The 13,044-nt window shown below is 45.8% G+C and overlaps 1 protein-coding gene across 1 annotated transcript in view; it reads left to right on the top strand.

Annotated features, from left to right (window-relative positions):
- The window catches only part of LOC147103395 (proto-oncogene tyrosine-protein kinase LCK-like), a 183,434-nt gene that overhangs the window by 80,804 nt on the left and 89,586 nt on the right, over positions 1 to 13,044 (top strand). Inside the window, exons 8-10 of the mRNA XM_085962951.1 lie at positions 3,264 to 3,413; positions 4,502 to 4,654; positions 10,868 to 11,047. Of these exons, the coding sequence (XP_085819077.1) occupies positions 3,264 to 3,413; positions 4,502 to 4,654; positions 10,868 to 11,047 (483 nt within the window). The remainder of the gene's footprint in view (positions 1 to 3,263; positions 3,414 to 4,501; positions 4,655 to 10,867; positions 11,048 to 13,044) is intronic.

The raw sequence follows: 13,044 nt of genomic DNA, 5'->3' as shown, positions 1-13,044 counted from the left end.
AGAAACATGGCAAATGCACTATAATGTGGATAAATGTGAGGTTATCCACTTTGGTGGCAAAAACCGGAAGGCAGATTATTATTTGAATGGCAATAGATTGGGAGAAGGGGAAGTGCAAAGAGACCTGGGTGTTCTTGTGCACCAGTCGCTGAAGGTAAGCATGCAGGTGCAGCAGGCGGTTAAGAAGGGAAATGGTACGTTGGCCTTTGTAGCAAGAGGGTTCGAGTACAAGAACAAGGATGTCTTGCTGCAGTTGTACAGAGCCTTGGTGAGACCACACCTTGAGTATTGTGTGCAGTTTTGGTCGCCTTACCTGAGGAAGGACGTTCTTGCCATGGAGGGAGTGCAGCGAAGATTCACCAGGCTCATACCTGGGATGGCAGGAATGACGTACGAGGAGAGATTGTGTCAATTGGGCTTATACTCACTGGAGTTTAGAAGATTGAGAGGGGATCTCATCGAAACCTATAAAATTCTGTCAGGTCTGGACAGAGTAGATGCAGAAAGGATGTTTCTGATGGCCAGGGAGTCCAGAACCAGGGGTCATAGTCTAAGGATAAGGGGTAAGCCATTTAGGACTGAAATGAGGAGGAATTTCTTCACCCAGAGAGTGGTGAGCCTGTGGAATTCTCTGCCACAGAGGGCGGTGGAGGCCAGTTCATTAAATATATTGAAGAAAGAGTTGCATATATTTCTTGAGGCTAAAGGGATCAAGGGATATGGGGAGAAGGCAGGGACAGGGTACTGAATTTGAATGATCAGCCATGATCTCATTGAATGGCGGAGCAGGCTCGAGGGGCCGAATGGCCGACTCCTGCTCCTATCTTCTATGTTTCTATGTTTCTATGTTTGTGCAGCAGCAGTAATGACTTCACAAATATTATGTTAAATCTGCTGTATTCTTTTAGCTGTCACGCTAACACAGAAATAAGACTCGAATTTCTTGGAAAAAAATAATAGATTCATAGAAATTTACGGCACAGAAGGAGGCCATTCGGCCCATCGTGTCCGTGCTGGCCGTAAAAGAGCTCTCCAGCCTAATCCCACTTTCCAGCTCTTGGTCCGTAGCCCTGTAGGTTACGGCACTTCAAGCGCATATCCAAGTACTTTTTAAATGCGATGAGGGTTTCTGCCTCTACCACCCTTTCAGGCAGTGAGTTCCAGACCCCCACCGCCCTCTGGGTGAAACAAGTTCTCCTCAACTCCCCTCTAATCCTTCTCCCAATTACTTTAAATCTGTGCCTCCTGGTTATTGTCCTCTCTGCTAAGTGAAATAGGTCCTTCCTATCCACTCTATCTAGGCCCCTCATAATTTTATACACCTCAATTAAATCTCCCCTCAGCCTCCTCTGTTCTAAAGAAAACAGCCCCAGTCTATCCAATCTTTCCTCATAGCTAAAACTCTCCAGTCCTGGCAACATCCTCGTAAATCTCCTCTGTACCCTCTCTAGTGCAATCACATCTTTCCTGTAATGTGGTGACCAGAACTGTACGCAGTACTCTAGCTGTGGCCTAACTAGTCTTTTATACAGTTCTAGCATAACCCCCCTGCCTTTTATTCTATACATACAAAAAAAGGTTTTTACTTTTTAAAATGGAAACTGTTGCTGCTGCACTCTTTTAAAGCCAATCTAGACAAGCTTAAAAAAATCTTTTGAAACATGAAACTTGTGCACACCCTTCGCAATTGTACACGATAAGGAGGAGACCGTGAGATGAGAGACAGTTGTCCAGTACATGTCCATTATAATGACAGGATTGAATGACTTCAAGCCTTAACCTATTTTCAGATTTAATTGTTATCACCTGAATCTTCATTTGGATGCAGATTTTCAATTACTCCTTACTGTGTATTATTAGATAAATGTATAAATCCACCTGTACTTTTCAATACATATTAAGAGCAGCAATATAAATCAAAGCTGTTGCCCTGAGATTACTTTATATTTGCACTTAACAGTTAACTTTTTGAGATGCCTATTTCTTGTCCAATGTGATTAAATAAACACATTCGGCCCAATTTTCCTGTCGGCAGCGCCTGAAGTTTCCCATGTAGTAATGACAGGAAACAGGGGCAGAGATGCACGATGGCCCCGTCACATTGCCCAGGAACTCTGGGGCTTCCTCAAGTTGGCAGGTCTCTACCTGAGCTTGTGCCTACAATAGGCGCAGGTGACATCCTCTCAGATAAATGAAGCCGAACCAGATGTTCCCCGCCCTTTGCTGAAAGGGCCCCTATTTCTAGGGGCACCTGTAGTGGCCTTGCACCTGTGACACTCCCAGATTAGAGGGTCCGAAGGGGCCAGAAGGCTTTGAGGGTGGTGGCCAGTACCAAATCTTCAGGCCTGTAGCGGCACCTCTGCTTCTACCCCTGGTCCTTGGGCCTGTGCTGCAGATGCAACTGAGCGTACTAATGACCTGGCCAATCAAATTCGGATAGCCTGAGACCTGGACAGGTGCCGTGCAAATGGGGAACCAGGAAAATCGGCCCCATTGTTATATTCAGAATTACAACTGAACAAATCCAGCATCAACTATTGTAATTTATTATGTTTGGAAAGCCACATGTCTGAATCAGCCATTAGATCAAGAGAGAATCTTTTTGGTGAATCAGAGTAAAGCACTCCCAGGTCAGATTTAGGACAAGTTAAATGCAGGGTAACGATCTCTCTGCTCTACCCAAGATCATGCCTTGTCTTTAATCTCCTATGTGAATTCTTTCCACCGACCATATAACCCATCTTCATTACCTCTTGAGAAAAATTGCCAATTTAGTATAACTTTATGCCAGATTAAGGTCAAGTTTGTGCTGTGAGTTTGTGCCCACCAAAAACTGAAGCTATCCAATCTCACATAGGACCATAACAGAGAGAAGCTTCCATAGAATCATAGAATGGTTACAGCACAGAAGGAGGCCATTCGGCCCGTCGAGCCCGTGCCGGCTCTCTGCAAGAGCACTTCAGCTAATCCCACTCCCCCGCCCTTTCCCCGTAGCCCTGCAAATGTTTTTCCTTCAGGTACTTATCCAATTCCCTTTTGAAAGCCACAAATGGGTCTGCCTCCACCACCCTTTCAGACAGTGTATTCCAGATCCTAACCACTCGCTGCGTAAAAAAGTTTTTCCTCGTGTCGCCTTTGGATCTTCTGCCAAGGTGAAATAAAAGTGTTCTAACCTATTCTACTGTTTTATTGATGTTGTTTAGCAGGAGGAGGCAGACAAAGTTCATGCATTGCATTTTAATGTATATTTATTATGAATACAGGCTCTTACTCACTGTCTGTGAGGGACTTTGATTCACAGCAAGGAGACGTGGTGAAGCACTATAAGATTCGCTCTTTAGATAAAGGAGGCTATTACATATCCCCCCGGATAACCTTCAATACCCTCCATGAGCTGGTCGAGCATTATTCATGTAAGTCTACTACTGTGCTGAGCACCCATGCTATGAACAAATCATACTCAGAAACCATTTCTAAAAATTACTATTTTGGTCAAAAGAAAACATTTGAAGTTTCTCAGGTACCCATGTGCTTTCAAAAAGCTAATCTTATGGCACGGAGCTCTGGCTGTTGTGGAAGTGTCACTGAAGGTCATGTGCCCATGAACTGTGCAGCAAGAGTGCTTCCCGGGTCATTTCACATCCACCAGCCTTTCCCCACAAGACTTGGTCAAGACTTTCTGGGGAAAAACCAAGAATAAAAGTCAGCTTAGACTGGGGGGGGTTGGGGTGGGGGGGAGGGGAGGAGGGGGGGTCGATTTAATGTCCTGCCTGGCGGGAATGGTGCATGGGATCGTTCCAATAGTTCAAGTCCACTGACTGGACCAAGGTGGCACTATTCGTGCCTGCCGATATTTTCACTGACTTTGAATTGGACCAACGCTCTGGCTACAGGGAAGCGGGGGCCTAATTTAAATCTAAAAGTCATGGCCCGATGAAGTCATTGGCGCTGCAACCCTCACGGATCTGGTAGGCCCGCACGAGTGGCCGGAAGAGGCCACGATAAGTTTTAAAAAAAATTACTTTTATGCGGAATCCTTGTGGGTTGAGAGGAGCAGGGGTCCGTCCCCCAGCCGTGGCCTTGTCTCTCTCTTCCCCGACCCACAGCCCCTCCCCACCCCTACCCCCACCTCAGCACATAACTTATGCCGGGGACCGTTCCCTTGGGTCCGCAGTGACACCCGGCTCCCACTCCGATTGCCACACCCCTTACCGTTGGCTATGACATCATTCCCCCCGGCGTCGAGCTAGAGACAGTTTTTAAAAATTTTTAATGAGGCCCGGCCGTTAAAATCGTGCGAGCCTTGCTTCCTTTATAACTTCCGGGTCCGCTTCTCACTCAGGCCACCCCCCTCCCCCCCAGGCAACGATCCCACCCAGAGTTGAAATCAACCCCGCGGACATCGACTCAATAATGAAATTGCGTGTTTTTTTTTAATAGTAAAAATTGTTGTTTGCACGAGCTGTTTCTTGACTTACTGAGCTCTCTCTCTCTGTTGCAGCGAACACGGACGGTTTATGTCAGTGCTTGAAGAAGCCTTGTCAGACACGAAAGCCACAAAAACCATGGTGGCATGATGAATGGGAGGTCTCACGGGAGTCGCTGAAACTGGTGGAGAAGTTGGGAGCAGGGCAGTTCGGAGAAGTTTGGATGGGTATGTGAAGGAGCATGTTGCAGGTTCTTTGTTTTCGTGAGGCCTGAAGGACCTCACTATAATATGTTCTTTTTCATTTGTTTATGGGATGTGGGTGTCACTGGCAAGGCCAGCATTTATTGCCCATCCCTAATTGCCCTTGAGAAGATGGTGGTGAGCCGCCTTCTTGAACTGTTGCAGTGCGTGTGGTGAAGGTGCTCCCACAGTGCTGTTAGGGAGGGAGCTTCAGGATTTTGACCCAGCGACGATGAAGGAACGGCCGATATATTTCCAAGTCAGGATGGTGTGTGACTTGGAGGGGAACTTGGAGGTGGTGATGTTCCCATGCGCCTGCTTCCCTTGCTTCTAGGTGGAAGAGGTCGCGGGTTTGTGAGGTGCTGCCGAAGAAACCTTGGCGAGTTGCTGCAGAGCATCTTGTAGATGATACACAATGCAGCCACGGTACGCTGATGGTGGAGGGAGTGGCTGTTTAAGGTGGTAGAGGGGGTGCCAATCAAGCGGGCTGCTTTGTCCTGGATGGTGTCGAGCTTCTTGAGTGTTGTTGGAGCTGCACTCATCCAGGCAAGTGGGGAGTATTCCTTACTTGTGCCTTGTAGATGGTGGAAAGGCTTTGGGGAGTCAGGAGGTGAGACACCTGCCGCAGAATACCTAGCCTCTGACCTGCTCTTGGTGCCACAGTATTTACATGACTGGTCCGGTAAAGTTTCTGGTCAATGGTGACCCCAGGATGTTGATAGTGGGGGATTCGGTGATGGTAATACCATTGAATGTCAAGGGGCGGTGGTCAGACTCTCGTTTGTTGGAGATAGTCATTGCCTGTGTCTCTCTGCGTGCAATTGAAAATAACAGCTACAGAATCTCATTAATAGTGGGCTGAATTCAGGCAATTCATAGACAAAATAAAAAGTTGCAGAATTATAATCCTGGGTACAGTTAAACTTCCTATTTTATGTGTGCCTGTGTGCACTTCTAGTGCATTCCTACCTTTTCATCACAGGAGCAACACAAATTGGACAATTTCAAAAGTCTTTGTCACCAGCTATAAGGAATGTGCTAATAATGGCCCAGATTTTCCGGGGCCTATGACTGTGTACACGGTGCGTACACGGCCATAAGCGCCCCGCAAGTTCCGGGTTACCGTGTGCGCTGCGCATGTGCGAAAACCCGGAACTCGCGATCTGTCAGGTTTCAGCTCGACAGATCCACCGCATCCCCGGGAAACGGGCATTCGTTGGCGGAGAGTTGGCCCAACTACTGCCCAGCGACTGCCCGTGAAACTCTTATGCCTGGTAACAGCAGGTGTAAGGCCTTCTTTTACCAGCGTAAGAGTTTAAATAAATATTAATCATTTTTTAAAAATTATTTAAACCTAAAAAAACTTTAAAATTAGTTGAGGTTATTTTTAGCCCCTTTAAAACTTTTAAATTTATTTTTCAAAATATTAAATTTTTGTTTTAAATGTTTAATTAAATTGTATTTTAATTAATTTTGAACCTGTAATGATTTATTTTTATCTAACTGGTGTGTAATTGTGTTTTGTAGGGGATTCCCAGTCATTCTTACAGGGATTCCGTACGTAAATGGAATCCCCATAAACATAATGGGAATCCCCTTTTTGATTGGTTGGGCCGGCCCACGTGATCCCAGGGGCGTTTGCGAACCGCGTGCGCCCCGGGATACACGGGCCTTTACGCAGGCATACGCCCGCAGGCCCAGGAGCGCGAGCCTACGAACCTCCGGGGCCATCGGGTAGGTTCGTACTTTCCTCGCGGTTCGGAGGTGTTTGCCGCGGGAAGCCCCCTGACCACAAATTCAGGCCCCATATATTATTAGCTTAACCGTTGCCCTCAGCAGCCATGCTGTTCCTGCTGGTTTTCATTCTTCCCCAAATGTTTTCCCATACACCCATCCTGTACCAGAAGGATTATATTGTATCCTTGATGGAGTAGTGGTTTAGGGTTGGACAAGATGAATGTTACTAATTATAACATATTCAGAAGAGATAGTGAGGGAAAAAAAGTGGGAGTGGGTAGCAATCTTCGTAAAGGATTCTATCACAGTAAGGTCAATAATCAGGGGGGCATAGATTTAAAGTAATTGGTAGAAGGATTGGAGGGGAATTGAGGAGAAATTCTTTCACCCAGAGGGTGGTGGGGGTCTGGAACTCACTGCCTGAAAGGGTGGTCGAGGCAGAAACCCTCATCACATTTTAAAAGTACTTGGATATGCACTTGAAGTGTCGTAACCCCAAGAGCTGGAAAGTGGGATCAGGCTGGATAGCTCTTTTTCGGCCGGTACAGACATGATGGGCCAAATGGCCGCCTTCTGTGCCGTAAATTTCTATGATTCTATGATTCTATGCAAGAATGTTGTCGTGGATTGTGTTAAAACGGAATCCATATGAATAGAGTTGTGGAATAGGGAAAGAAATGGTACAGGGCAGCACGGTGGCATAGTGGTTAGCACTGTTGCCTCACAGCGCCAGGGACCCGGGTTCGAATCCGGCCTCAGGCGACTGTCTGTGTGGAGTTTGCACATTCTCCCCGTGTTTGCGTGGGTTTTCTCCGGGTGCTCCGGTTTCCTCCCACAGTCCAAAGATGTGCAGGTTAGGTTGATTGGCTATGATAAATTGACCCTTAGTGTTAGGGGGATTAAATACGTGGGGTTACGGGGATAGGGTGGGATATATGTTGGTGTAGGGGTTACGGGGATCGGGTGGGATATGTGTCGGTGCAGGCTCGATGGGCCGAAATGGCCTCTATCTGCACTGTGGGGTTTCTGTGAAAAAAAAAATTATAGATCACTGAACCCTACAGATCACCGGGTCTCTGTCTCCTGGATGGGGAAGTGAGGTCCCTGTTCTATGCGGATGACCTGGTTCTGCTGTCTCCCACAGAACAGGGATTACAGCAACATTTAGACCTACTTCGACAAATACTGCCAAAATTGGGCCCTGACAGTAAATCTAAAGAAAACCAACATCATGATTTTTCAAAAAAGGCCCAGATGTCAGGATTTGATAGTATAATCCTGCCCATTGCGCTGTATGGTAGTGAAGTATGGGGCCCACTCAATCACCATAGCTACACTAAATGGGAAAAACACACAATAGAAGCCCTACATGCAGAATTTTGCTGAAGCATTCTTCGCACCCAAAGGAAAACACCAACAAATGCATGTAGAGCCGATCTAGGCAGATACCCACTGATAATAAACATCCAAAAACGAGCACTAAACTTTCTAAATCACCTCAAATCTAGTTCCCCAGACACCCTTCATTTTAAAGCCCTCCAGACCCAAGAGCTGAACCCAGAAACGAGTCCCCTGAGTCAGTTGTTACTGAAACTAAGTTCTCCTACCCAGCCAGACCCTGACCAGTCCCAGACCAACACTGCTCCCCAAACATCAATCCGAGCGAACCAAATCATTAAACAATGCAAAGAAACCTACCTGGAACATTGGAACACAATAACCAAAAGCCAAAGCAGATTAGAATGCTACCGGGCCCTAAAAAGAGAATATGAACTGGCAGACTATCTCTCGACCATCAGAGACACAAAACAGAGACAGACCCTCACCAGATACAGACTAAGCAACCACCAACTGGCAATTGAAAAAGGAAGATACAAGAAATCCTGGCAACCTAAAGAAAATAGAATATGTGATCACTGTCTGGCCGGCGAGGTTGAGACAGAGGTGCACTTCCTCCTAAAATGCGAAAAATTCAACGAGACAAGAAACATATATTTTGACAAGCTCAGCCTTACAACCCCAGATCTCAAAGAATTGGATGACCTGTCAAAATTAAGAATAGTCCTGGGGGAGGGAGACAGACCATATCTTGGTGCCCAATATGTAACAACATGTCACAACCTGAGGAACATTGAGTGACTAATGAGCACACCCATAGCATATATACGCTAAAAATGTTTAAATCAATACCGAATGTACCCAACGACTGTTTTAAATTAATACTGAATGCACCCAACGAGGGTCAACGACTGTTTAAATTAATACTGTCTGTACCCAACGAGGGTCAAAAACGTTTGACACCTACAGAATGTTGGAAACCTGTACTTTTTGTTATGTAAGCTTTGGCAACATGGTTCCCTGTAAACTTTCATGCCAATAAAGCATTTGAATTGAATTGAAATTGAAATTGAATTAAATAGAGGGGGGGGGGAACCTGCAGATAGTTCAGAGAGAATAATGGGATGATTATTTTGGGTGGTTTTAACCAATCCAAGATCGGCTGGGATAAAGGTCACACAATAGCCAAACTGATTTTGGAATAGGGGCTGTTGCCCTGTGCCAACATCAAAGTTCATTTGTACAGTTTTGATTTTCAAATAGCCTTAGCTACAGAACAAAACCCAAGATGTCATTGAAATGCAGACTCCACATAAAACAATAGATAAATGGAGTCTGGCTTCTGTTCTACCAACAGAACCCATGGGTAAATTAGGTTATCATGGTGAAATGTGATGAACGCGAATAAATAAAAACCACTCGACAGCGATACAGATGCACTTATGGGCACGGTAACGGATGTTTGATCTTATCACACACACATCCTGCTTAACCCCTTCACCCCTTGCATGAAGCTGGAAAAGGTGCACTCGACTTGCTGACAAAATAGCAGAATTGGCATGCGTAGCTGCTCCTTTTAAGTATCTAAGCCCCCAACACTGACATAAGCCGGACATTAACGGAGCACTAGTAGGAATTATGCACGGTCCGCAAGCAGAGCCGTCAACAGTGGGCAAATTACGGGGGTGAGATTTTCAGTCGTGAGCTGTAGCCCTCAGGCATTCACTTGCGCCAAAAAATATACAGACGGCTAAAAGCAGTAAGACATGTCTGTCACAGGAGCCTCAGGAGGTTAGCACATGCTATTAATGTATTCTTCTCTCCTCTGCTTTCTGCCTTCCCCCGCCCCACCGCCCCCCCCCCCCCCCTTTGGCCTTGAAATTATACGGAGAATATTGGCAAACAAGCATTCATGTGCATTTCTTTTAACAGAGGCAATGACCAACGTTCCCTGTAAGCCACACGCCGCACAGGCTGGGACTGGCTTTTTCATTGTGGGGGGTGGTGGGGGAGCAGGGCTAAGAAATAACTGCTAAGAATGAAAATGAATAATGGGGATTGACGTAAGAAAACTACTAGGCACTTGGTCTAAGTATTAAACAAGGCTTTAATCAACTGTTTTTCAACATGGAGATCTAGTTGTGTCCTTCACTAGTTCCTGTTAAGGAATGTCCTGAGTAAGCTGGGCCCATGCCCGAGTATTTATACTCTCCCTGGACAGCGCCACCAGCAGGCCGCCCAGTATTATTTCATAAGTCATTTCCACATGAATGGCAAGATTCATGTCAGGGATAGTGCAGCAAGGTGGAGTTGAGGTAAAAGTTCAGCCATGATCACATTGAATGATGGAGCAGGCTCGAAGGGCCAAAATGGCCGACTCCTGCTCCTATTTCTCATGTTCTTATGAAAGGAACCCCAATGTGCAGTCGTGAGTCTGCAGTCATGTCGTGGAACGTTCAGGCACCTGACCACCTGTTTGATAGCCGCTGAAGTAAAGATGGTGTTGTATGAGGTGGTTGCGAGGAGAACGGATCTCCATGTCACCATCCCCATCGGTCAACAGGAAAATTGGTCAAAAATCCTCGATTCCTTAATTGTTTTGATGTTGTTGATGATCACGCCAAATTGATGTAACTCTGCACTGCCCAGTCAACTAAATTTTATAACATTCATCAAAACACCTGGTCCTGAACGAGGAGTTGTCTTCCAATATGAAGACGATGTATAAAATTATGAGGGGCCTAGATAGAGTGGATAGGAAGGGCCTATTTCCCATAGCAGAGGAGTCAACAACCAGGGGGCAGAGATTTAAAGTAATTGGTAGAAGGATTAGAGGGGATTTGAGGAGAAATTTTTCACCCAGAGGGTGGTGGGGGTCTGGAACTCACTGCCTGAAAGGGTGGTAGAGGCAGAAACCCTCATCGCATTTAAAAAGTACTTGGATATGCACTTGAAGTGCCGTAACCTACAGGGCTACGGACCAAGAGGGATTAGGCTGGAGCTCTTTATTGGCCAGCACAGACACGATGGGCCGAATGGCCTCCTTCTGTGCCGTAAATGTCTATGATTCTATGATTTTTGTAAGTTGCATATTCACTGATTTTTTCCCCCCTTTATTGGCAGGTTTCTATAACGACTACACCAAAGTTGCCATTAAATGTTTGAAGACTGGAAGCATGTCCCCTGAAGCCTTCCTAGCAGAAGCCAACTTAATGAAAACTCTGCAGCATTGTAAACTGGTGAAACTCAACGCCGTGGTCACTGAGGAACCAATTTTCATCATCACCGAGTACATGTCAAACGGTAAGCTGTCCGCTTACAGAGGAGTAACAAATCCCGTTAACCCTCTGAGTGGAATTGTAGTAGTGTACCCATTAAACACAGCTTAGCTTCATAGTTTAGACATACTACATCTTGCATCTTCAATGTAATAGTATATTTGAAGCAATTACTCATTTTGCTTTTGCTCTTTAGCATTTTCAAAATATTTTTTCTTCCCTCTTCCATGCCCCTCGTCTTCAAAGTTACTTCTCTTCCACTTTCATAGATCCCCCAAACTATACTCCATTCCCTGTTAGGAAAAGCTCACAGGGAACCTGTCTACTGGTCATGAACTAGCTTCTAGGAGATGCACAAGTGCATTCGTGGATTGTCTCACCCTCCAATTTCCCATCCCTCCCTCAGCTCGGTGCTTCTCCAGACAAAAGCAAAATACTGCAGATGCTGGAAATCTGAAACAAAAACCAGAAAATGCTGGAAACACTCAGCAGGTCAGGCAGTATCTGTGGAGAGAGAAACGGAGTTAACGTTTCAGGTCGATGACCCTTCGTCAGAAGTGGAAAAAGCTGGAGATGGGACAGGTTTTTAAGCAAGTGTAGGGGGCAGGGAAAGGGGGGAGGGGAGGGAAGAGCAAAAGGGAAGGTCTGTGATAGGATGGAAGGCAGGAGCGATTAAGAGACAAAAGGGATGATGGTGCGAGGTAAAAAGAGATGGTAATGGGACAAGTTAAGAAACAAAAGATGACTCGAAATGAAGTGTAAATGGCGATGGCAGAATGATCGACAGCTGCCATGTGAGAGAGAGATAGAAAAAAATGGGGGAAAAAATGATAGGGGCAGAGGTTCTGGTCTAAAATTGTTGAACCCGATGTTGAGTCCAGAAGGCTGTAAAGTGCCTAATCGAAAGATGAGGTGCTGTTCCTCGAGCTTACGTTGAGCTTCGTTGGAACAGTGCAAGAGGCCGAGGACGGAGAGGTCAGAGTGGGAGTGGAGCGGAGAATTAAAGTGACAGGCCACCGGAAGCTCGGGGTCACCCTTACGGACTGAACGGGCTTCTCCAGACAGCCCAGTTAAGATTGGCAACTTACTATTTTATACCTAATAAAAAGCCTCCAACTCCCAACTCCTGCTTCTGGAATTGCAGCAGATGTTCTTCCGATGTCCCGCCTTATCTTTAGCGGATCGTCAGAAACCCCAAGAGAAAAAAGCATAAATGGCCGTTTATGCCACTTCTCTAGGATTCCGGTCAATCTTCTACCGAAACTACAGCGGGAGATTGGGGAACTCCTGTGGAAATTTTAACAGCTGATGTTTTTGGCACAGGGCATTTGGGAGATTTGCCTGCAACGTCCTGATTCAGGAGCGGGTCCAGATGATTTGTGAGGTATAGTATACGGGAATTCATGGGGAGTACCCGGTGCTACTAATCTATGAAATCACCTAATAATGGACCATACATGAATCCTTAAAATGTGAAGATAAGGTACTAATTTTAAGGCCTCTGAAACATCAATCTTGAGAAAGCAACTCAAATGGGCACGAGACCCACCTAAAGTGATACCGTTCCCATCGCTCCTTTCCCTAGAGACAATGTCAAGATAACAAACTGGCTATGATGAAAAATCACAAGCAATAACCTCTTTTCAACTCCCTTCTCGCACATTGTCGGGAGTTAATCACTCTGGCCACTATTTAAATGAATTTCTTTTGATTGGTATTTCTAATAGAATCATAAATCCATTGAAAAACAAAAGATATGTTTTTAGATGCTGAGAGGCTGTTTCCCCCTGGCTGGAGAGTCTAGAACTAAGGGTCACAGACTCAGGATAAGGGGTTGGCCATTTAAGACTGAGATGAGGAGGAATTTCTTCACTCAGAGGGTTGTGAATCTTTGGAATTCTCTGCCCCAGAGGGCTGTGGATGCTGAATCGTTGAGCAAATTCAAGGCTAAGATCGATAGATTTTTGGACTCTAGGGGAATCAAGGGATATGGGGATCAGGCGGGAAAGTGGAGTTGAGGTC

This window comes from Somniosus microcephalus, chromosome 20, assembly GCF_052327205.1.
Source record: "Somniosus microcephalus isolate GS21.2 chromosome 20, FLI_Smic_1.0, whole genome shotgun sequence".
Taxonomy (NCBI): Eukaryota; Metazoa; Chordata; class Chondrichthyes; order Squaliformes; family Somniosidae; genus Somniosus; species Somniosus microcephalus.
Note: the sequence above shows the minus strand (reverse complement) of the source record. Positions and strands in the feature narration are given on the sequence as shown.